The sequence below is a fragment of the Aspergillus heteromorphus genome (genome assembly GCF_003184545.1).
Source record: "Aspergillus heteromorphus CBS 117.55 chromosome Unknown BO70scaffold_8, whole genome shotgun sequence".
NCBI lineage: Eukaryota > Fungi > Ascomycota > Eurotiomycetes > Eurotiales > Aspergillaceae > Aspergillus > Aspergillus heteromorphus.
The window spans coordinates 371,392-394,014 of NW_020290413.1; the positions used below are offsets into that span (position 1 = coordinate 371,392).

General features: G+C 54.7%; 9 protein-coding genes across 9 annotated transcripts; 4 read left to right on the forward strand and 5 right to left on the reverse strand.

Moving 5' to 3' along the window:
* The first annotated feature begins 66 nt into the window (after positions 1-66).
* BO70DRAFT_219369 (uncharacterized protein) lies at positions 67-869 on the forward strand. The gene has a single exon (XM_025538712.1). The coding sequence runs from the start codon at positions 102-104 to the stop codon at positions 648-650; it is 549 nt and encodes a 182-aa protein (XP_025400580.1). The 5' UTR covers positions 67-101; the 3' UTR covers positions 651-869.
* Positions 870-2,708, forward strand: BO70DRAFT_219387 (F-box domain protein). Its single transcript, XM_025538713.1, has 2 exons — positions 870-1,443; positions 1,501-2,708. Exons 1-2 carry the CDS (start codon positions 1,089-1,091, stop codon positions 2,616-2,618), a joined length of 1,473 nt encoding a protein of 490 aa, XP_025400581.1. The 5' UTR covers positions 870-1,088; the 3' UTR covers positions 2,619-2,708.
* Positions 2,709-3,168: 460 nt separating this feature from the next.
* On the reverse strand, positions 3,169-4,136 carry BO70DRAFT_428105 (uncharacterized protein; the record flags this gene model as incomplete). Its single annotated transcript, XM_025547942.1, has 2 exons — positions 3,836-4,136; positions 3,169-3,674 (listed from the first exon to the last, which is right to left on the reverse strand). Exons 1-2 carry the CDS (start codon positions 4,089-4,091, stop codon positions 3,169-3,171), a joined length of 762 nt encoding a protein of 253 aa, XP_025400582.1. The 5' UTR covers positions 4,092-4,136.
* A 517-nt stretch (positions 4,137-4,653) lies between these two features.
* Positions 4,654-5,954, reverse strand: BO70DRAFT_360837 (putative oligosaccharyltransferase subunit ribophorin II). The gene is made up of 4 exons (XM_025542886.1): positions 5,716-5,954; positions 5,446-5,644; positions 5,096-5,383; positions 4,654-5,039 (listed from the first exon to the last, which is right to left on the reverse strand). Exons 1-4 carry the CDS (start codon positions 5,859-5,861, stop codon positions 4,800-4,802), a joined length of 873 nt encoding a protein of 290 aa, XP_025400583.1. The 5' UTR covers positions 5,862-5,954; the 3' UTR covers positions 4,654-4,799.
* Positions 5,955-8,696: 2,742 nt separating this feature from the next.
* Positions 8,697-9,794, forward strand: BO70DRAFT_360838 (putative GPI-anchored cell surface glycoprotein). The gene has a single exon (XM_025542887.1). The coding sequence runs from the start codon at positions 8,746-8,748 to the stop codon at positions 9,676-9,678; it is 933 nt and encodes a 310-aa protein (XP_025400584.1). The 5' UTR covers positions 8,697-8,745; the 3' UTR covers positions 9,679-9,794.
* An 820-nt stretch (positions 9,795-10,614) lies between these two features.
* On the forward strand, positions 10,615-11,461 carry BO70DRAFT_428108 (uncharacterized protein; the record flags this gene model as incomplete). The annotated part of the gene is made up of 3 exons (XM_025547943.1): positions 10,615-10,781; positions 11,031-11,095; positions 11,239-11,461. The coding sequence occupies 3 exons, from the start codon at positions 10,615-10,617 to the stop codon at positions 11,304-11,306; spliced, it is 300 nt and encodes a 99-aa protein (XP_025400585.1). The 3' UTR covers positions 11,307-11,461.
* A 3,003-nt stretch (positions 11,462-14,464) lies between these two features.
* Positions 14,465-16,298, reverse strand: BO70DRAFT_360839 (histidine phosphatase family protein). Its single transcript, XM_025542888.1, has 2 exons — positions 15,966-16,298; positions 14,465-15,883 (listed from the first exon to the last, which is right to left on the reverse strand). Exons 1-2 carry the CDS (start codon positions 16,091-16,093, stop codon positions 14,518-14,520), a joined length of 1,494 nt encoding a protein of 497 aa, XP_025400586.1. The 5' UTR covers positions 16,094-16,298; the 3' UTR covers positions 14,465-14,517.
* A 1,503-nt stretch (positions 16,299-17,801) lies between these two features.
* BO70DRAFT_423207 (uncharacterized protein) lies at positions 17,802-19,245 on the reverse strand (the record flags this gene model as incomplete). Its single annotated transcript, XM_025547593.1, has 2 exons — positions 17,802-18,527; positions 18,572-19,245. 2 exons carry the CDS (start codon positions 19,243-19,245, stop codon positions 17,831-17,833), a joined length of 1,371 nt encoding a protein of 456 aa, XP_025400587.1. The 3' UTR covers positions 17,802-17,830.
* Positions 19,246-19,876: 631 nt separating this feature from the next.
* On the reverse strand, positions 19,877-20,332 carry BO70DRAFT_219442 (uncharacterized protein). The gene has a single exon (XM_025538714.1). The coding sequence runs from the start codon at positions 20,221-20,223 to the stop codon at positions 19,948-19,950; it is 276 nt and encodes a 91-aa protein (XP_025400588.1). The 5' UTR covers positions 20,224-20,332; the 3' UTR covers positions 19,877-19,947.
* Between the last annotated feature and the right edge of the window lie 2,291 nt (positions 20,333-22,623).

Sequence of the window (22,623 nt, forward strand, 5' to 3'; positions counted from 1 at the left end):
GCTGTCTTTGGAGAGCCTTTAACACCACCACGACAACAGGAGGGGGAGGAAGGAAGGAGAACAGACCACCAACCAACCATATTATCTCCCCAGTGTTTGGGATGGCGCCTCGGGCTCGGGGGCTACTGGCCCAGGGCGTTTTAGCAGCTGTTGATCCTTCCCTCGCCCCGTCACCACGCGATGCTCTGGCCGGACTCGAGCAACAGCCATTGTTGGCCATCGCGACTCGGCTCGACTCGACTCGACTCGACCGCATAGGGCATGATGAGATTAAGTGCCGGGGCCTGCTGCCCGTCAGTCGCAGCAGGGACGATCCGGGCTTGGAACTACAGGCCGCTATGATTCGCCTCCCAGGCGGGGTTCCTAAATTCCAACTGTCCAACTGTCCAACTGTCCCGGGCGTCTGCACGCATCTGACTCTCATGTCGCATCATTTCCCCTCCTGCTGCCGTGCGGTCCTCCCTGCCAATCCTCCTCCTCCTTTGCAACCGACCATGCAGGTTCGCGCTGGACCACCCGCATGCCTCTACGATCATGTGATTCCCGTGTGGCAGCTCTCGACCAATATCCCGTCGCCTGATCCTCTCGCGAGGTTCAAGGCTCCCGGGGAAGATACCACTGGTTGTCCCAGTCGGCAGGGGACTGGGTGACGAGGTGAGGGGATTGACACGGTGGGACGCTCTAAATCTTGTCAGACAGGTTGACTTGCTGCTGCAGGCCCGCTGTCAGTGGCCCGCTGTCTGCTCTGCAGGCGATAGAACGGTGCCTTGAGCGAGCGTGAGGGGATGTATCACTTTCGTCCTTCCGTTCTCCAACGCGACTTTTGTTTTTCCCCCTTACGCCTCATTTTTCCTGTCGCATGCTCGAAAAACTCTCTCTGCGGTTGTCCGTCGCTCTTTGCTTATTCGATCTGGGACCTCTGGCCTTTATAAACGGCATCAGTCCCGTCCTCGTTTTCTCTCCCCCGTCGCAATTCCTTCGATCAAGCGCATCCTTCTTCGCAACCTCTTTCGTACCTGGCCTGGTTTCCATGTTGTGGCGAGTGGCCAAAGCAGCCGACCACCCGGCTGCTTCACCGTACAAAAGTCATGGACAAGCCGCGGCACATTGAAGACTTGGCGGACGAATTGATCAGTGACATCCTGTCCTTTCTCCTGGGCTCCGATTATCCTTCTCCCGAACCCTCCCCGACGAGCCCGCACGGCGTGCCCCCCAATTCGAACGGCAGATCGGCCCAGACGTATGGCGAAAAGTCCGACCTGGACCGATTCAGACTTGTCTGCAGGAGGTTCAGGCGGATTGGCACGCCGCAGAAATTCCCTCGTTTTGTGCTCCGGTTTTCGTCGGACGGGTTTCGAAGGCTGGAGGATTTGCTGGACATGCAGCTAGCATGTCACGTCAGATATTTCACGTACATGGTGCGACCCTTCTACCAAGGAAGCGGTACCGTCTCTGAAGACCCGCCCAGCATCCCGGGAAGTACAGCTGATGATTGTCTAGGTTGGTCGCATACCCTCGATGGGATCGATGTAGATAACCTACCCGTTTCTGCGGTGCACCGGCATCGCCTCCAGGATCAGAAATCCATTGTCGACGCGGATCTGGACCTCCTGCTGCTTCGACGCGCGATAGCGGCCTTCTCCTCCCTCCAACAGATCAAACTCCTCCGACTGCAGGACGAAGCCGACGAACACCTACTGGATTGCATACACGAACGCTCGTTGGGAGGAACAGCCCGTCTGGATTGGGAACCGGCATGTACCAGAGCCGTCACAAACCTGAGCATATCCTTGCTGGAGTCAAATTGTAACTCTGTTAGGTTTGTCGGGCCGCAGATCAGCCCAAAGGCGACCGTGAAATTGTTACAGGCGCCGTCCACCAGTCTGTGCGCTCTGGGTGCACGATTGGCGAGCTTGGACGTCACCTTCCACTCAGTGGCCAACCTATCCACGCATATGGAAACGCTATCCAGCCCGTTCCGCGACTTCTTCCTGGCCGCCAAAAACCTCACGGCCCTCCACCTCGGATTCCCCGCCAATGCGCCACTGGACCTGGCCCTGGAACAGCTCTTCCACCGCCTGCAGTGGAAGCGACTCCGCACGCTGGGCATCCAGGGCTGGCGCCTCGGCTCGGAAGAAATCATCGCGCTGATCCGCCGGCATCGGCGCCAGCTGCGTGACGTCCGACTAGCCAGCATCTATCTCCGCAGTGGTCGATGGCGCGACGTCCTCTCCGTTCTCCACGACGAAATGGACCATCTAGAACACATCAACCTGCGCGAGATCGATTACACCAACCATTTCGACGCCAGCGCCATTGCCAATCCAAGCGCCAATGGGAACGCTGCCGGTGGCTCCCAAACCCCGACGCTTGCCATCGTCGTACAGCCCATCCCCGATCTACCACCTCACAAGGCCGTCCTGAATGGGGACTACCTGTCTTTCGCGCCGGCGGGGAGCACCCGCCATTCGCTTCCCGATGCGACGCTTGAGCAGCTGCGCGGCATGACGGTCGACGAGCTGGGCGACGATGGCGTGCGCGTCCGATATGAACAGCGACGGTTCTGGGAGGCGTGGGTGCTGTCTAGTCAACGAAGTAACGTCCTTCGCAGGAATTAATATCTTTATGATTGTCCTTGTTGATATTATTGCGAGTACTGTTGTTTGTTTCAGGAAGAGCAGGAAAAGAATGCATTGGCTGTGGCTGGATGCGATTTTGCTTCTTACAGATGTAGCGTAGACTGGAGAATCATTCAAATAGATATATCTGCGCATTCAGATGGTGGTGCGTGGTCTTGCATGCAGGATGCTATATTAGTATTAGTCACTATCCTGTCGCCATTTGACCGAGTTCGTATCTCCAGTTCCTATCTCCATTCCCTACTGCCCGTGACTGCCTCCACGTCCCTGCGCGCGTCTGCAGCCACCTCTCTCTTAGCAGTAATCCTCTCTTCCTCTCTTCCTCTCTTCCTCTCTCTTCTCTCTCTCTCCCAACTAGCCAACACACATAATCCAGCCCCAAGAACAAATAGACCACCTAGATTAGAGCAGAGTAAGATATCCATTCTTATACACACATATACACACATAAAATATCGTACAATCCCCAAGCATCCCATGCATCCCATCCCACACCACCAACCGCCAATCCAACAAAAAACGCAACAAATCACCCAATATCCCCCACGACTCCCCTGGCGCCCAACCTCCCCACCACCCCCTCCCTCAACCTCAACAACCTCTCAATCTCCCCCGGCGCCAAACCCTGCCTATCCCTCATCGCCAACGCCTGACGAATCGTCAACGCATCCAGGAACTCCCTGCCGGCGAACTGCGTCTTCCCCATCGCCTCGGCTTCCTGCTCCGCGGCCCGCGCCAGCTGCTGGCGCGCCGAGAAGACAAGCAGCGCGGGGTTGCTGGAGGGAGGGAAGACCGTTGGTGCGTTTGTTGCTGGACCTGTACCTGTACCTGCACCTGTACCTGGGCTTGGGCTTGGGCCTGAACCGGTGGGTGGGCCGGTGGGACGGTATGGGGATGGAGGTTGCGATTGGAATTGGAATTGGGATTGTGTTTGGGAGACGGTGCTGGAGGGAGAGAAGGTTGGGTTGGGGGTTACGGGGCCGATGGTGCGGAGGGAGGCGGCGAAGTCGGGATCGCGGCCGTCGAGGTCAATTGCTGTTTTTTTGGGGAGGGGGGGTGTTAGTTTGGTTTTGGTTTGTATGAGGTTCTTGGGTTGTTGAGGGGGAGAGGAGATGGGAGGGGGGGGGGGAGGGGAGAGTGTATGTGTATTGTGTATGTGTATGTGTATGTATGTATGTGTGTATGTGTGTATTTACCAGACGATCGCTCCGTAGAAGGCGGTTCCTTGGAGTGGTATGTTGGGCCGGCGGAGGGTGTTCTCCTGGGTATTTGTTGCTGGTGCTGGTGCTGTGGTTGCTGTGCTTGTTGCGCGGCGCGCTGTGCTGGAGGAGGAGGAGGAGGAGGTCTGGCGGCTGGGGAGGAGGTCGGTGGAGAGGTGGGTTGTTTCGGATATTGGCGCTTGGAGGCCGCCTGGACGGCGGACCTTGCGGGCTTGGAGACGGTCGAGCCCATGGTTGGGAGGTGTTGGTGGAGGAGAGGGGTGGAAGATGTTCAGTTCAGTTCAATTCAGTTGTATTGCCTTCTGCAGATGATCCGGCAGGCTAGCCTGTTTGGGGTGAGGAACTAGCCGCGCGGGTGACGTCAGCAGATGCGATTAACTAGTTAACTAACTAGTTAGTTAGAGGAAACGTAGCTGGAGCTGGAGCTGGATGGTACTAGTAGTGTACGTGTGATGTTTGTGATGAAGACTGTAGAGGGGTGTAGCTGTTGGAATTGGAATTGTTCTGTGGGAAGGCTACGTTCTAATGGCTGTGTTTTGTCCATGGGTGTTTCTAAGCGCCAGCTATGAGCTTACTTGGCATGATAGCTGTCAGCAACAGCTCTCCCAGTCATTCGAATTCTCGAGATTAGGGTATGAGATCCTCTCGAGTAAAGGCAGCAGCTCCAACAAGATCCAAAGCTAGTACTGCCCAAATACCTGAGCGCGAGCATCAAAAACAACGGGACAGGTCGCGGGAGGTAGTCCGCTACTGTTTACAAAAAAAAAGCGAAGGCCTGCTCAACAACAAGACAATCAACACCTAGGCACTTAATTCTACAATACTCTCTTATTTTTCAGTATTTGCCAGCCATACAGCAGGCTCGCAGCAGGCTTGTCGCTCCAAGCACGTCCATACAAACACTCCTCTCAGCCACGCCCGTAATCCAGCACTGGCGAGTTTACCTGAGTCCGGCAAGCCGTCTGCCCTGGACTTCGCCCAGAGCGCGGCTGCCACTGACGAACGCGACGGTGCTGGCCACCGCGACCGCCGGAAGGATCTGGAAGAGGTTCCAGGAAGTATAGTACAGGAAGAAGATGCCCTCGATCGAGAGCAGGGAGCCGAGGAACACGGCGTGGGGGACGGGCGCCGACTTGAGGGCCGTGGGCAGGTGGTTGACGTTGGCGCCGAGGAGGAGCCACTAGAAACAGAGACCATTAGCCAGGCGGGAGAGAAGTCGCGGGCAGACAAGCTTACCAGACCACCCAGAACGGGCAGAGTAGCGAGCACCAGCGCGACGAAGACCAGCGAGACCACAATGGGCGGGCTCTGGGCATCGGCCTTGAAGATGTGGTGGATCTCAGGGAGCTTTCCGTAGCGCGGCACCGCCTCGGCCTTCGGGACAGGCTCGTCGGGGTTGCGGGCCACGGCCAGCTGGAAGACCGCGCCATCGTAGGCGGCGGCGTCGCCAAAGGATCCGATCAACAGGCGGGCGTCAAGAGGCTCGGAGACGGAGAGGAATTGGACGGGAAGGTCTTTCTGGGTCTGTGTACACATCGATCACATCAGCTGTGCGCCCGGGTCCGCGACGGCATTCCGGAACCTACCAAGTCGAGTCGGGACTTGCCATTGTCCTTAACTTTGAACGGGTAGGAGATGTCCAACCCAGTCTCGGGGTCTTGGAGGAGCAGGGACACCTGGTGGGCGCGCTTTTCGGAGCTTCCCTCCTGGGCTGTCAGGGTGAACTTCAAGGTATCGGCGACTCCGAGAGCGACGGGCGAGGAGAGAGCTTTGTTATCGGGAATCCTGTCAATTGCGAGGCAGATCAGCCAGTCCGTTCGACGAGAGTCATCGCAGAGTCGGAGGGAGAAACGTACGTCTCCTTCACGCCGGAACCGACGCCAGCGCCCTTGGTGTTAACTGACACGGTGGCATCAGTAAATCCCCAGGTAGCTGCCGCGGCGGAGGGGATGGCGGCGGAGGCCAGCAGGGAGAGTTGGAGAACGGAGTGCCAGAGCTGCATGGTGGGAGAGAGAGACGGGGGGGGGACCACGCGACCGGATCGGAGGAGAGGTGTGTAGGAGAAGCGACCGAGGAGAAGGTCGGGAGGATGAAGATGGAGGGACGGACAGGACAGGACACTTACGTACGCCCGTAACGTGAAGCAGACGATGCGCTAAGATAAGCGCCCGCGGCTCCGGGGCAAGCGGCGTCCAGTGACCGCCCGCCTGCCTGCGCAAGCCCTAATTTCCCGGCGTCTCGATGGAGTTCGGGCTGCCAAACATTTCTTCCTCCTCCTGGCCCGGAGCATCGGCTTTGCCTGCCACTGTTGCGATCCCGGCGATCCTCGAACGACTCCATAGTCGCTCCTTTGCTTTCGCGCCATGCCCTTCACGCCCGTCGTCTAGTTCCGGGAGCCCCCCCCCCCCCTGCGCCTGCAGTTTGCCTCTGCGTCCCCGACTCCTCGCCTCCGCTTCACCGACGGCCACGCTGGAACCGGACCTCGACGTGGGAATCAGGACGGCCGTGGCCTGAATTACAACGGGGGACGGTGGATTTTGGTATGTCTGGCACCTCCGGGCGAGTTGTCCGCCCCGCTGGTGGCTCGTGCAAGGTGGTCGGTTTCCAGGAGGTCCCGAGGGCTCCTCCTGCGTGCCCCGTTTTCCGAGGCGTCAGTCGGCATCGTTCCATTCACTCGCTGACCTCCATCTCGACTCGCAGCCCCTACGGACCCTGATCCTCCGTCGCATAGCCCTCCAGACCAGAACCCTCGCTCGTGCAAGAACAACACCGCCTTTTGGAGCCCGCTGCCCCACCCCTCCGTTACCTCCGAAGTGTTAGTTGCGGGAGGATCGGGAAGCGGCCAGACAGACACCCGTATACTCGAGGGGCTGAAGGGAGGGTGTGTCTGAAGTGACCGAAAAGTAAGAGCACAAACCTGAGGGCGGACCTGGCAGTGTTACTCGGATTGAGAGGGTTGTTGCAGTGAATGGGGCCATTCACTGCTATGGGTGTTAACAACAAGCCAGTGTTTGGTAGGGCTTCTGTCGCGAGGGATCTTGGTTCCCCCGCGCTTCCTCTCGACTCGCCTGTATGTCCTCTTCTGCTTCATCTTCATCCCCCCCATCATTCGTCTGATTCTTACCTCCGTTCAGCGAGAAACTCGCCGTAGCTCGTCTCGTGCCTCTCGTGCCTCACTTCCCTCGCGTGCTTCGCGTAAAACGACTCGAGAACCAGAAACTCAACCTGCTCAACCTTCCAACCACTCTCACTCTTCTTACTCGTTACCCCCGACCCCACTCACCGCGTCTTTTGACGAATCTCTTCCCTCTGCAAAGCGTCGTAAGACACAGCGTGCTGTGGCTCCAGACGACCAGACTCCGCAGTCAAAAGAACCGACGGAGAACCCCGATTCAACAGACTCTGTCAGCAGTGCCAACATTGTCAACAGCGTCCCCAAGAGACGTGACCGGACTCGAAAATCCACCCTAACCAACGGCGATTCTCGGGGCCCTTCATCGATCCCCAAACCCAAAGACCAGTCTCAGTCGACTTTGCATAACTTCTTGTCCAAATCACAGGACAGACGCAGATCTGCTGTTGCCCACGTGACGAGTAGCACAGACGAGTCGAACCCAGCAGAAGGGTCCACCATGACCAACTCCATCTCCAACGACCGCAAGGCTCGCAAGTCGATGCCAGCCAAGCTCAACGGCGAGACCTCTCTGGCTGCCACCAGCGCTCCTGTCACCTCTACTCCGCAGTCTGTCAAGGGCCTCAAAAGCGCCGACCAGGCAAGTGCTAAGGCTACCAAGACACCTGCTCGCGTCAAAAAGGAGCCCATGTCTGCGAACTCGGTCGCTAGACATCCCAAAACCCAAGGCAACGGCGTCTCTAAGCCCAGTACACCGGCCCAGCCTCATCTCTCGACTCCCAACACCACCACCCGATCTCGCCGTGCCGAACGTAAGTCGGCCATGGCCAACCTCACCAATCCAGACACTCCCCAGTCGACTCCCGCGTCTGGACCCAGTACAAGCACTCGCAAGCCTATCTCTCAGGTTGCGACTCGCACCAGCACCCGTCCCCAGCGTTCCGCTAAGAAATCGGCAGCCGACTCAGCCAGTCAGAACATGAACGGCCAGTCGCTCGAGTCACCGTACGGGCGCGAAGTCGCCAACAGCATTGAATCGACCCCCGCGATTGACGACAAGACCCGCGGCTTTGAAGACACGCCTGGCTTTGACGTGGGAACCCCCGGTCGGGAGGCCTACAGAGAAAACTTTCCATTTGAGTATAACGCCGACATGTATGGAAACAACTTCGGGCTCGACGGCGCCTTCGAAGGCCCAGGGTCTCCCGCCGGCAGCTACTCCACCGCGACCTCCACCGGCGCTCGCACATCTGGCCGAGCTCGCAAGCCGACCATGAAGGCCATGGAGTCGATCGAGTCGGAGCGGCGTTTCCGCCGGACCCGCGCATCGTCGGTCAAGGCTGAATCAATCAAGGGAGCCGATGGCCCGATGGGAAAGACGCCCGGGGACCAGCAGGGCCAGCCCCAGCCCAACAACACCTCTGCAAACGCGCCGCAGACATCTCAGTCAGAGGCAGATGCTCTCGTGAACCGGCTGTTTGAGCTGGCCGCGGCGGCGGTCAATCCGAAGTTCACCCCTGAAGCAGAGGCCGAGAAGTGGCTCGAGGAACTGCGCCAGGAGTTTGAACGGAAGAAGGAGGAGATCAGCTCGCGGGAGGCGGAGGCTGAGGCGAAGCCTGAGCCTGAGCCTGAGCCTGAGCCTGAGCCTGAGGTCGAAGCCGAGGTGGAAGCTGGGGACTCGAGTGAGCCATTACCTTCTGACAACGCCCCTCAGCCACGGACTGACGGGGACGAATTTATTTACACAGGCCAAATGAACCCATTTGGCGAAGAACTGATCACTGTTGGACCCGACTACGAGTGGTACCGACCTAACAACACCTACGGAGACCAACTCCTCCCCCAGCCGCCCCTTCGCCTCAAGTCTCGGGCACAGTTCGAGCAAGACCGGATCTTCGGTTACCCCCCGCGCATGGGCGAGCGTAACCTGCCCCGCGAGACGCATATGCCGTTCATGTATGAAAATGTCGATGAGGTCCGGGCCACGATCCGGGCTCGCGAGGAGGCCAAAAGGCGCGGCATCATCATCGACCTGTGGATGGCCTCCGCCGAGATTGTGGCCCTGATCGCCCAACACGACGAGAAACATGGGAGCATCAAGCCCCGTGAGGCGAAAGAGACCAAGGAGCTCACCCGGAAACGACGCCGGGGGGAGGCTGCGGAGCCCACCCAGGTCAAACGACGTCGGAAGGGAAAGGAAGCAACGCCTCCCCCGGAGGAGGAAGAGGAGGGCCGAAAGACCCTGCGAATCAAGCTCACCCTGAAGGGCAATAACAAGCGATCTCATTCCGAAATCGAAGAGGTAGAGGAGAGCACCGATAGCAAGGAGACGGACACCAAAGCCATCGAGGACGGTCCTAGTCCATCGAAGATCCTCAAGCTGTCCGGTCTTCCCCGGAATCATCACACCTTGAAGGGAATCTCGACGCCCACTGCCTCGAAAGCCGAGCCGAAGAAGGAGCCCGTGCAGGCAGCGTCCACGGAGATACTAGCCACCGGTGCCCCCGAGGCCGGTCCCTCTGATCAGTCTTTGGGCGAGACACCCGGTGGTCGTCCTCGTCGGCGGGCTGCGGCAGCCCTGATGGCCGAGTTTGAGAATCACGCCCAGGAAAGAGCCCGTCGAGCCCACGCGCGCAAGAAAGGATCCGACAAGCCGGATGATCCGGACGATAACCATCCTCACTAGCCACCACACAACCCCCGTGGTGGCGGCGGCCGCTTTAGATGTAATTGATTTTAATTTTGTTTCTATCATCATCATCTTCTTTTTCTTCTTCTTTATCATCATCATCCTTATTATTATTATTATTGTTTTTTGTTTTTCCACGGAGTTGGGGAAACTGTCTGAGTCCTGGTCCTGGGTTGGGTACCGAAGCATAGCGATCTCGTGTCCGGCGGGCTGAGATTCCCGGCGTTAAAGAATGTGTCTGTTTCTTTTTTTTTTTTTTTTTTTTTTTTTTTTGCTTGGTTTAGGTTTCGGGGCTCTCTCTGTTGGTTCGTCCACAGACATTGCAGGTATGCATGTACTTATGTGTATTGTATTATCTTGGGGTTGTTGTCGTCCATCTATCTGCCGCAGTCTGGATGGGTGGATGGAGCGGAAATTGTATTCTATTTTCATCCCATTCGGGTCTATTCTCCGGGTTTCGCGTGTATACTTTTTGGCCTGTTGTGTTGTTGGTGGTGTTGTTGTATGGAGACAGGACAATAACTGTATGGGCAGACAGACAGACAGACAGACACTGTATGGAGCGAATAGCACTGCGGGTTAATATACAACGTACATCTTACTACTTACTACTTACTACCTACCTACCCCAGCGACCTTGGATCTCTTTCAAAAATCCATTGTTCCTAACCCCTTCCCCGATGACATGATAGCAACCAACCCAGTAACTGTATACTTTGTATATATAATTTCTGCCTCAGGCAGAAACAAGGCATCCCCACCACCTCCACCGAACTTTTCCGCCTCCCGACCAACCCTTCCCTTCCTCTACTGCACCCATTTACCTGGTTATCCACCTCCACCCCAATACTTGCATACCACACAATAGATACTTCCACTCCCACTCCCATCACCTCCATCCTCTCTCTCTCGTTAAACTATCATATAAGCACAATGTCCTCCAACCAACAACAACAACAACAGCAGCAGCAGCAACAACCCCGTGTCATCATGGACGCGCACCTGCGTCGTCCGGGCCCCGCCGCACGTCAACAGCTGCCTCCCGCCGGTGCGGTGAGGGATATTCGGCAGACGAAGGAGTATAAAGCTGCTGCGAGACGGTGAGTTGTCTTTTTATTATCTTTTTTTTTTCAGTTACGGAGTAACTAGTTGTATTGCATTTGCGGATGTGTCTTGGTTGGGTTGGGTTGGGTTGGGTTGAGTTGAGTTGTGTTGAGTTGAGGTTAGGAAGTAAGTAAGTAAGTAAGTAGGATTGTGGGAATGGGATAGGATTGTTTTGGGTGCAGCGCTGCAATGACGCTGATGATGATGATGACGATGCTGCTGATACTGATGGTAATGACATCTAGATGGCTGTCCACGATCGTGGCGTTGCCGATCCTGATGTATACGTCTTGGATGCTTTATGAGAGGAGTATGTATTATTCCCTTCCCCTTCGTTTGCCGTCTTCCCCCCCCGTCTTTTGTGTTATTTGGATGTACCTACCTACCTACGTACCTGTGAGGTAACTTGTCGGTTGGGGATTCGGCATTCGGCTGATGTGGTGTATGTCATAGCGTATGGGGATAAAAAGCCAAAGAGGTTTGTTGGGAGGGGAGAAAGGGAGGGTGGGAATGAGAATTAACCAGATGGAGAATGTATGTATATGTACTGTTTGTATATTAGTACTTTCTTTTTACTTACTTGACCCTGTTTTGTTTACTTTATTTACTTCGCTTTACTTTATGTCTACAGTTCTACAGTTCTACAATTCCAGAATGTCTGGAAAGAAGGAAGGATAGGTAATACTCTCAGAATTTCCATTTCATCATTTGGGTCAGGATATTGAATTCATCCTGGGGCAAAAAAAAAAAAAAAAAAAAAAAAAACAAACCCGGAAAGAAATAACAGAAAGCCACCAGCCAATCAGTCTCCATCTCCAAATATATATAGTATACAGAGCCCCATTCGAAACCACCAATCTCGTCTTCGTCTTCGTCTTCGTTTTCGTCTTAGTCCTCATCAGCAGACAAGCAAAAACAGAAGGTCCCGGACCAATCCAATCATCATCATCATCTTCATCATCTTCATCATCTTCATTCATCGGTATATAAGAAAAAAAAAAACCACCAGAAAATCCTGATATCATCACCTTGTCGCAGCCACAGCCGCAGCAGCACTCAGGTTCGTCAGAAACACCCTGATAATATCCAAAAAAAAAAAAAAAAGAAAAAAGAAAAAAAAAAAAAGAATGGCGGACAGGTAAGGTGAGATGAGATGGGGTGACGAGCCCCAATTCCCGTCCTTTCTGGTGATCTCAGGAGCAGCAGCAGACTGACAAATAGGTGGCACGTCCGACCCCAGAGTAGCGAAGCGCTACGTGGATCGAGATGCGATGGGGTGACCAGCCCCAATCCCACCCCCCAACCCTGATGACCTCGTCGGTATCGGTCCTCCCACCCACCTGCAGCAGCAGCAGCAACAGCAGACCGCATGCTCGGGAGTGAAGTCCAAGAACCACTTGAACAGTACCAACATCCGCCGACCCAAGGGGTTCACCAAACTGATGATGGAAGACTTGGTGGTGGTGAACCGATGGCGATATGTATATAAAAGCAAGGAAGCAAAGCAAGCCTAGTGATGTTTTTGAGCCTAGCCCCGACGCCCAATGGCATCGAGAACTTGACTCGGCTTCTGGTGAAGTATATAAGGAAGCAGGCAAGCCTTGGTGATGCTTTTGAGCCTAGCCCCGACGCCCAATGGCATCGAGAACTTGACTCGGCTTCTGGTGAAGTATATAAGGAAGCAGGCAAGCCTTGGTGATGCTTTTGAGCCTAGCCCCGACGCCCAATGGCATCGAGAACTTGACTCCGCTTCTGGTGAAGTATATAAGCAAGCCGGAGATATGAGCGCGCCTGGTCAAGAGAGGCCAAGGCCAGCGGGGACAGGAAGAAGACAAGATGACCGGTCTTGTCGGGTAAATATAGTATAGTATAAAAAAGGTGCGGGAGGGAGAGAGGAACCCCAAATGGGGTGGAAAAGTGATGAGTAAAATGAAATGAGAAGGTCGCATCATCGTACAGGACAGCCACGGAACACCAGACCAGGTCAGGAGAGGGAAGAGAAGGTAACTGCAAGCTGGCTAGGCTTGTCGAGTATATATATCAAAAACAGGGGTGAGAAGAATGAACACTCGAGACGGCCAACCAGTGAGAAGAGACAATCACAACTTGAACGTGGAAGTCCTTGCCAGGGGACCCCTAGAAAAGAAATATGATATAAAACAAACCCAGTGCGGCCAACACCAGAAAACAACCCAGCCATAATTTCACCTCAATGTCCGAGGATCACCCCACCCACCCACCCCCAGCAGTGATTTCTTTCATGCTTAGCCCTACAACCCCCACACCTTCAATTCCCAGGTACATATATAAAGTGCATCTCAACATCGAACCGACCCCCGCACCCCAAACCTGGAAAGCAATGAAGAAAGAAAAGGAAAAAAAAAATTCCTTATATAGAGGGACTTGAAGGTAACCTTTGTTTTTGCCATTTGGCGCGGAGTATATAGAAGGGGAGAAGAATAATATAAGGGATTTGCGGAGCGGAGTGGAAGACTATTTCATTTCACAAGGCAGGCATGCTATAGCATATATCTCCTTGGAAAGAAAGAAATTAAAGGTTTAGGTGGTTTTTTTTTTGCCCTCGGTTTCGAAAGAAGAAAAAAAATTGAATATATAGGAATTGGGGGGGGGGGGGGGGGTCTTATCAGATGGATTATCACAATATAAAAAATATACCAGGAGAGAGCCGGGGGGGGGGGAAGGACTGACTGACTGACTGACAGACGGACTGACAGACAGACAGACAGTAATAAACTTATCTGGTAGGGTAGGGGTATAGGGGCCATGGGTGTGTGCAATATCGCCAGCTGGGGGAGATATTGGCAGGGCAGGTCAGGTCAGGACAGGACAGGGTTAAGCTGAGGTTGGGAGGTAGAGAGTAGAAGATACAGGAGGTAGAAGGTAAAATATATAAGAGAGGATTGGTGTGGAGGGGAGAAAAAAAAAAGTGAGAGAGTTGACGGGGGGTTGAGGGGGTATTTATACCCGCGGGGGGGTGAAGCTATTCACATGTCGGGAAAATATGGCACGGTGGTGAACAAGGAGATCTCCCTCTTGGGTCGGGAGATTTCCTCTTGTAATATTCTTCATGTATTTGCTTGGTATCTCTTTGTTACTGGCTAGAAGGTTTACTCGGATAGGAGAACTCCTCTCTGGACCAGAAAATATCCTCTATAGACCAGGAGATTTCCTCTCTGGGTCAGGAGAATCCCCCCCCAGCCCTCTAAGAGATAAGTGATATTCTCCATGTCTGTATTCTAGATCTCTTTGTTCTTCACTAGAAGGTTTACTCTGATAGGAGAGTTTCTCTCTGGATCAGGAGAATTCCCCTCTGGACCAGGAGAATTCCTCTCTAGACCAGGAGAATCCCCCCCCCCCCAGCCCTCTAAGAGATGAGTGATATTCTACATCTCTGTGATCTAGATCTCTTTGTTATTAGAAAGGAAGTCTACTGTGAACGGAGAGCTCCTTCCAGGGTTAGGAGAATCTCTTCCTGGGTCAGGAGAACTCCTCCCTGGGCCATTTTGAAATGGCGGGGCGAGAGGTCTAGAGCGGAGTGAGTGAGTGAGTGAGTGAGTGGCAGAATGTCGAAGGATACAGAACAGACTGGCTAGGTAGGTAGGTAGATACTAGAGATGATGGGATAAGGGGATTGGGGATATGAAAACGAAAAAATGAGCACTAATATACCATATCTAACACCATCTAACACCATCTAACCCTTCTCAAAACCTAAGCAGAACACTCCCCCCAATCGCCCCCCTCCCTGGCAAAACTCAGGCCATTTACAAAGTCATCCCTCGTACATCTCCCCAACCGATCAACCTGGCACCCATGCAGCGGCACCACGCGATCATTAACCAGAACCCTGACCAAGGGTTCCCTCTCCGCCTCACACTGCATCATCTCGATATACACCCTGGCGGCGAACGGCACGGTCCACGCAGCGGAATACCCGTCGGTGTCGGCAGTCGACTGCACGGCGGTGGTCGAGAGCGGGGTCGTGACATTATACAGACCCAGGGCGAACAAGATGGAGGTGATTCCGTTATCGTGGGAGAAATCCGCATACAGGGTAGCGTTGAGCGGGAAGGAGGCGGGATTGGAGTCCAGGGTGTGGTTTGAGGATGTGTCGTCGTGGACGGGGGAGTGGGTGAGACGGGCGATGAGCTCGTTGGCGTAGCCGACTCCCTGGGTGGAACCGAGGGGGTTGCCGGCACCGTGGCCGTAGTACTTGTTCAGGGACTGGAGGTAGTTGTACTGGGACCATTCGGGGTGGGTGAACAGGTAGCAGAAGGGGGAGAGTTTGGTGTCGACGGTGTCTTTGGCGATCGTGTCGAAGGAGCACATGTCCATCAGATAGATGACTTCCTTGTCGGTGAGAGTCGCGCCCTCCAGCCCGGCCTCCAGCCGCTGCCGGATCGCCGGCACAAAGGTACTCTCGAAATCGGCCTCCACGTCATCCGCCAAATCGCTGTCCTCGAACGCAGCACACGTGCTCGGATCGAGGGTGTTGTTGGCATTGCTGGCCTCGGAGATAACCACACTGATGTGCGGCGCGGCCTGGCCGGGCCGCGCGCGAGGGTCCCGGAGCTTGGTGCTCTGGAACCCCTCGATGAATTTATTGCCCGAGGCGATCACCCGATCCGACCCGGAGGAGCGGATGAACGGCACGATGTCCTTCGCGAGCGACTCGTACCGCTGGTAGAACTTCACCCCGGAGTTGACCATCTGTTGCTCTCCGAAGGGGACCAGGTCGTCGGTGCCCAGGGTGTAGTTGTACGTGTTGAGGAACGCGTACGCGCCCTCGAAGGACGTCGTCGCGTTCGCTTGGATCTTCGCGATCAGCTCGGAGTATTTCTTGCCCTTGGAGGCACTGGGATACCGGGCGCCGTGGCGCGAGAGGACCTGCGCGAAGGTGACCCGGCATCCGTCAGGGACGGCCGGTGAGATGGCCGACTCGTTCGCGACGGAGAAGTACGGCGCGTACTGGCCCCAGAGATGGGAGATCTGGGAGAAGCATTGGTAGCCCTGATCGACTGTGTCGCAGGCCGCCGACTCGGATCTCGAGGTGGGGACCGCACGTCCGGAACTGACTCTGCACGAGGGTCAGTGTTTGTCCCCGCATTTCCGATCCGAAAGGGATGGGATGGATGGTTTGATGGAATGATTGCACGTACCCGGACAGAAGGTAGAGGGGAAGGAGAGTCGAGAGGACAACCATCGTGACGACCAGACACAGCTTCTTGCGATACACAGAGCAGCCGGGGTCTCTGCGGACGGGACGGTCTTCATATAGCCCCTTCATTTTGCACTGACATGTTGTGGTTTCCTCAGCCAAACCCAGCTAGCACGGCGAAGTCGTCGTCCCACGTGCAGGGATGGTAGGGATGTGGTTTAAGAGAGCAGTGGGTAGGAGTGGGCTGTTAGAGTGGGAAGCTGTGGATAGCGGGGGAGCGATCCAGAAAGCGGAGGAGACACGGAGTGTCTCCCCAAGGAGAAAAAGCTCCTGACCGACTTGAAGAAGGCGACGACGACGCATGCTAGCGGACCTGCTCTGCTGGCTGGCTGTGAACCGGGCCCTGATAGGCTGTCGGCCACCACGTGGACCGCCGGCGAGATCGGTGCCTGACGGCCTCGACGCCTCAACGCCTCGACGCCTCGACGCCTGGGCTTGCCGCTTGGCAGCCTGAGGCGATCGTGACTGGACTGCAGACCGACCGAGTCACTAGGTAACTCAACACTAAACCCACTAAACCGACTAAACAAACTAGACAGACTAGACCCTCACTAGATCCTTCGCCCATCTCGGACAGCCTCGAAACAGTAACCAGTTCCCTAGCTCGCTGGCTGCTCCCGCACCTGCAGCAGATACTATCCTAGATAGTATTCTCTACCGTGCTGTAGATCGCCGTCGGACCTGTCCGACACCGCCACTCGCAGTTTGGTTTGTTTCTGGTGTCGTCGTTCTTGTTGTACGGGGAAGGATAGATACATACGGTCTAGTACCGGACAGCCACAAGCATAAACCGGAAGGAAGGAAGGAAGGAAGATGCTGCTCTCAATTGTCTCGCTGAATAAACTGAACACACCACCCGACTCGCGGTGGTAGGTAGGTATCTTGGGGTCTGAATGAATCGACAATACAACACAACTAAATCAGAGCCTGCCCAGCAGCCCAGCAAGACCGGTCTCACATGCAGCAAACAGGTACCTGGTAGACCGGTAGTACCGTAGTATCTCCAGATGCCAACTGCGTGGCGTGGATCCTTCATTCCCAATGCAAAGAAGAGACAACGCCGCCCACGCACCCATCCATCCAAACAACTCATCGTGATCCCCGATATCGAGTAACAAAAAAAAAAAAAAAAAAAAAAAAGAGACACAGATATAAGTAAAGAAAAGAGAAGTAATGTTCGTGAAAAGAGCATATGTGCAGTGCAACTGTAAACCTCTCAACCCAAAAGGAAACAAAAAAAAACATACCAAATCAACATGAAGGGAAAACCCCTGGAGTCCAGAGAAGGAAGAGAACACGGAATCCTCCCCCTGTATGAGAAAATGTAAAACGAAAGAAAAGAAAAAAAAAAAAGAGAAAGCCACGATCCGGACACCCAATCTCCCAAAATCCAAATCATGCAGATCACACCACTCCTGCACGGAGAGACCTTGCTCCGACAATGCTTAAGACGACGTCGCCTCCCAGATAACATGACATGATATGAGATGAGATGAGATGAGATGATGATGATGATATTAAGAAAACATGCTTTTTTTTCTCAAGAAAGGAACTTTTATGGCTCTTCGACTCCCGATGATACATCACTCGAGGATGATGGTGCTCGAGGGAATGGCGAAAGAAGAAAAAAACAATATTAAATAAAAGACATCCTGACCAAGAGTGTTGTTTCCCTGGTACTTACCAGTAGCTCTACCCGCGAGCTGCTGGAAGAATATTGGGTCTGGGTGTTGCGGTGGATTCTGCGGATGGATGGATATGCAGGAATCTAGTACCATACCGTCCCGGTGGTGTTGGTGTTGGCGTTTACGAGTTCCGTGGCCATGTGGCCGGGAACTGCGGCAAGGACCTCGCCTGCTGCTCATCGGGATGCATAGGAGTGACCGCCGCGTACGAAGACGCCGGAGTGGACGACCAAGTCACGGGCGGCCTGCTGGACGAGCGAGCGATCGTCGAGGGCGCGGGAATCAATGGTCCACTCGGGCCTGACGTGGTCTCGGTCGATTTCCGGGGAGCTTCCGACGCATGCCAGGCTGTCTCACGCTCACGCTCACGCTCCGAAGCCGCCAGCTCGAAAGATGGCCTCAGGGCGCGCGGCGAGGCTGGTCGGGTGGGCAGTTGGCCGGCCGGGACCAGACGAGCAACATGGTCCCGGAAGAAGTCCCTCTCCGCACGATAGAAGTCCCGCTCCTGCATCAACGACCGGATCTCCTGGGCCTGTCTCTGGACCGTTTCGGTGTGCTTCCGGATCTCGTCCTGCTGCCCGGTGATCTTCTGTTCCAGCTGCAGCTCGTTTCGCTTGCGGTTCCGGAATCGCCGTGATGCGTCGCTGTTGGCCTTGCGCTTCTCCGCCTGGCTGGACGAGCCTGATTTCATGTCGATGATGCATGGGATCATGCCGTAGGGCAGATGCTCTGCTTGTGACCCCCCGCGGCAGTCGATTCCTCGCTCGCGTGCCTGTTCCTTCCCATGACGGAGGGCAGTCGGGGGACTGCGTCGCCGGCTCCATACGGGGTGGCGTTGAGGAACGAGGGCGTAGTCTGGGACATCGGGGCGGTGGTGAGCGCCGGAGACGACCGGCCCAGCTGGCTGTAGGCCGAGACCGGCGTCGTGGGGCTCGTCTCCTGGGAGCTGGGGTTTGGGGTCGGGTTGGCGCTGGTCCGCCGGCTGTGGAAAGTCGGGGTCGAGTGGACGGAGATGGGGGCGGGATGATGATGCGTGGATGCGGCCTCCATGGGCAGCGGAGAGCCCGGGGCAGTGGAATAGGACCCTAGCCGTGATGGGTGAGCCAGAGGAGACTGCGAGATGCCGACTTTCGGGCCATACACGCCCCCTGCGGCGACGAAGCGGGCTGAGGGCGAGGCCGGGGCGAGTGTCTGATGGGCTCTCATGCTGGGAGACGAGGACAGGCGCTTGGCGGGGTGCAATGACGGGGAAGGGAGATGCACGGTGGGAGACGAAGGCAGTCGGGCTCGCGAAGGCGATGCAGTCGCCAGCTGTGGTCCCGATGCCTCCCGACCGTTCTCTGCAACGGGGCCAGCTTTGGAGGGCGGGTTCAGAATGGATTCCACGCCGATGGAGCGAGAGGGTTGAGGATAGGACAGCGGCCGCGGACGCACCGCGTCGGGCCCTTCGATGGAGGCGGAGTCATCGTCGGAGCGCGGCCTCTTCCTCTCGAACGTACGAGCTTCATCGGCAGGGCCAGCAACCGCGGGCGACATATGCTCCGTTGGTCTGTCGAAGGATAGCTGGAGCGGCCGAGGGCATTGCGAGGCCCCCTCTCTCTCCCGAAGAGCGGGCGACTCGTGAAGAGCAGCCGGAGAGAGGGAGCCGGCGGGTTGGGCAAGATGGTAGCCAGGCAGCGGGTGATGATAGGGCTGCGAGGAATGCACCGCGTGCGAGTATGGGAGGTTCGCCAGCACACTGATCCCGAGGGTAGCCACGGTGAGGGAAGCTCACGGACGACCGTGAGAAGAATGGAGGGGAGACGGACGGAGGGAGGGGGTCTGGGGGAAGGACAGGAAAGGGTACCGTCGAGATTATACAACGGTGGTCTTCTCTCGATCTGATTGATGGTTGATGTGTTCGCGGACCGGAAGTGCGAATACTACAACGATAGTGACCAGCAGTATGATGTATCCGGATTAAACAGTAGAAAGGCGCAGGTTGTTTTTCTTAGATGGCCCAGAACGAGAACGGAAGCAAAGGATACAAATTTATCTAGACGGTCGACGAATAAATACGGGAGAGAGGGGGGGGGAACGAGCAGAAGAACAGGATGATGATCAGGATGATGATGAGGATGTGGATGGATTGCCGGAAGAGACAGGGACGCTGAAGCTGGCAGTTGGGGAGGAATGCAGAAGGGAAGAAGAACCCAAGCCAGAGCCAGGTCCAGGAACGATGCTGGTTATTATTATTTCCTAGGCATTATTTATTGCTGGCGAGGAGCAAAGAGACGATCGTACGTCGAACCGTTGGTGGACTTGACAGCAGATCCGGCGGTGTGAAACGAAAACCAGACTGGAGTCAAATAAAAATAAAATAATCATCATCATCATCATCATGACCAAAAGGAGAAAATATCCATAATTAAAAAAAAAAAAGAAAGAAGGTAAAATAAAAATGGTGGGGGGCGGACACATAATTGAAAAAAAAAAAATAAGAAAATAAGGAAATAAGAAAATACTAACAAGCATGAAATAAAATAAAGAATTATTGTGAGATTAAGAATTACAAAAAAGAAAAATAAAAAAAAAAAACCCCAAAATAAAATCAAAACCCGATACTGGGATGGGATGGGATGGGATGAACGGATAGATGGATGGATTGGGGGGGGGGGCAAAGAAACAAGAGTGGGTGGGGACGCATGGGAGAGAACCAGAGGCGTGGGAAGAAGAGGAGACAACTAAGACAACTAGAGGACCCAGAACCGACATGCATTGGGGATCGCGCACGCAAGAGTGTTACTCCCACTTAGTTTTCTGACTAGATAGATACTTGCCTGCCTTACTAACTCTAGAGGAGAAAAAGCGACTGGCAAGTAGGCAAGCAGGAAGCGTTCGAGTGCTTACTTATTGTACCTAACTACTTTACTTGTACTAAGGTAACTTGGTAGTAGATTATCCAGCTGAGCCGTGAATCCGTAATTACGGGTACCGCATACATACATACATACATACATACATACATACAGCCAGATCAGACACGCATAGTACGACCTCGTACCTGCCTCGAGTCATACATACATACATAAAGTACACACATACAGCCAGCCAGCCAGCCAGCCAGCCATACTCCATAGTTAGGTGTCCTACGTGGATACCTACTACTAGATACTAAGGTACTACACTACTACCCACCGCCGACCACCACCGGCAGGATGGATACAATTTACATTTACATTTAGGTACATATTTGGGGGCACACACACTCACCCACACGGCCTCTCACATACCTACCTACATACATACACACCCACATACATACATACATACATACATGCATCCCCGGGCAGTCCACACCATCCACCACATCGAGGCACCTAATCTCAGTCCATAGGCCCTGTCTCCCCCCAAGATACCTACCTACTACCTACCTACTTACCCTTCCCAATGTACGTATTTAATATAGTACCTCCTACATGCGACATGCATACCTGACTCGTACTTTTGTACGTGATACGGAGTACGGACAGCACCTACAGCTGCATCCTGCGTCCTGCGTCCTGCATCCTGCATAGATCAGGTAGCCCTGGTCGTGGTACCCGGTGGTGGGCCAAAAGTACCAAAGAGGGGAGAGTCCAAGAGGAAGAGAGGAAAGAGGTGGGGATGGGGGGGTGGAGGAAAGAAGTGGAGGAAAGAAGTGGAGGAGAGGAGAGGAGAAGAGAGGAGACAGAACAGAACGCCGCCATCGATGATGGGCCCGGGGAAAACGGAAAGCCAGAAAGAAGCTGTTCCCAATCCAGATGTAGTTGTGGTGAGGAGAAAGGGTCTGCTTGTGTGTGTGTGTGTGTGTGTGGCTCTGCTCTGCCCTGTATCTATCTCTCTAGGCTGTAGCGGGCTCCGCGCCGCACCGCGCAGCCCAGCCCAGCCCAGCCCTGTACGCCATCGTGAGGATCCCTCCATCGTAGCAGTAGTACTATCTATCCAGTATCTATCTAGTCTGGGCTGTGTGTGTCTATCTACACATGTATCTGGTAGTGTTTACTCCGTACAGAGCTCCTACCTGCCTTACTTATTACAGTCGAAATACTACTTAAATTAGTTAGTCAGTGTCACTTCCTGACTGACACCATAACAAGCTGATGAACATGAATATATTGTATATAAGTCCTCTGTAATAGTATTCCAATCTTCTCGAACAAATAATAATAAGCGGGAATCATCTACCTAGGTAGCACCCGTACCAAGAGTCTAGTGTGTTGTTCATCGGATTGTGACCTGCCGACGCAGGACGGACGGAGCGGCGTTTCGGGAACCATCAGTCCTGTCATGGCTGGGATTCCACGGGATCCTGCCAGCTTCCACAGCCTGCTCCATAGTCCATCCTGCTGGTCATGGAGTAGAGTAACTAGTATCTCCTCTGCCAGTGAGTGATAGTCTTCCTCGGGGAGAGGGGGGGGGGGGGGCTCCAAGCCTCCAAGGTAGGGAAGTAAGTGACGACCCGGGCAACAACGTAATCCGCTAAGTGGGCTAGTGAGAACTAACAGTGGGCTTGGGGCTGGGGAAGATGCAGGTGAACCGGAGCGCTTAGCACTTATCTAGCAGGGCGCCGTCCCCATGCCCATGGATCGGGCAGTGGAGGTCCTGCTGGCTGGAGCTCCAAACAATATTCAATACCTCCCTGGTACTTTACCGATACGCCCGGCCCCGCGGTCCCATACGGTATGCGGAGGTATCCGCGAGGTAATCTCGAGGTACTCCGTACCGCCCTGTACATCTTCTGTCCTCCAATTGATATCAATGTCCTTACCGCCTTTGTTTATCAAAGCCCACGAGGTGCACCACTGCACTGCACTGCACTGCACTGCACTGCATTGCTCAGTAGACCCTACAGGGACCGTGACGAGTGACGGCCTGCTCTGTATAGCTAGCAGT

Coding starts and splice junctions, on each gene's coding strand:
- BO70DRAFT_219369 (XM_025538712.1), top strand. CDS start 102: ATGGCGCCTCGGGCTCGGGGGCTACTGGCCCAGGGCGTTTTAGCAGCT.
- BO70DRAFT_219387 (XM_025538713.1), top strand. CDS start 1,089: ATGGACAAGCCGCGGCACATTGAAGACTTGGCGGACGAATTGATCAGT. Junction 1,444..1,500: donor ACCCTTCTACCAAGGAAGCG/GTACCGTCTCTG, acceptor ATGATTGTCTAG/GTTGGTCGCATACCCTCGAT.
- BO70DRAFT_360837 (XM_025542886.1), bottom strand. CDS start 5,861: ATGCAGCTCTGGCACTCCGTTCTCCAACTCTCCCTGCTGGCCTCCGCC. Junction 5,384..5,445: donor GCAAGTCCCGACTCGACTTG/GTAGGTTCCGGA, acceptor ATGTGTACACAG/ACCCAGAAAGACCTTCCCGT. Junction 5,040..5,095: donor TGCCCGTTCTGGGTGGTCTG/GTAAGCTTGTCT, acceptor CTCTGTTTCTAG/TGGCTCCTCCTCGGCGCCAA.
- BO70DRAFT_360838 (XM_025542887.1), top strand. CDS start 8,746: ATGAACCCATTTGGCGAAGAACTGATCACTGTTGGACCCGACTACGAG.
- BO70DRAFT_360839 (XM_025542888.1), bottom strand. CDS start 16,093: ATGAAGGGGCTATATGAAGACCGTCCCGTCCGCAGAGACCCCGGCTGC. Junction 15,884..15,965: donor CCCCTCTACCTTCTGTCCGG/GTACGTGCAATC, acceptor ACCCTCGTGCAG/AGTCAGTTCCGGACGTGCGG.
- BO70DRAFT_219442 (XM_025538714.1), bottom strand. CDS start 20,223: ATGCTTGTTAGTATTTTCTTATTTCCTTATTTTCTTATTTTTTTTTTT.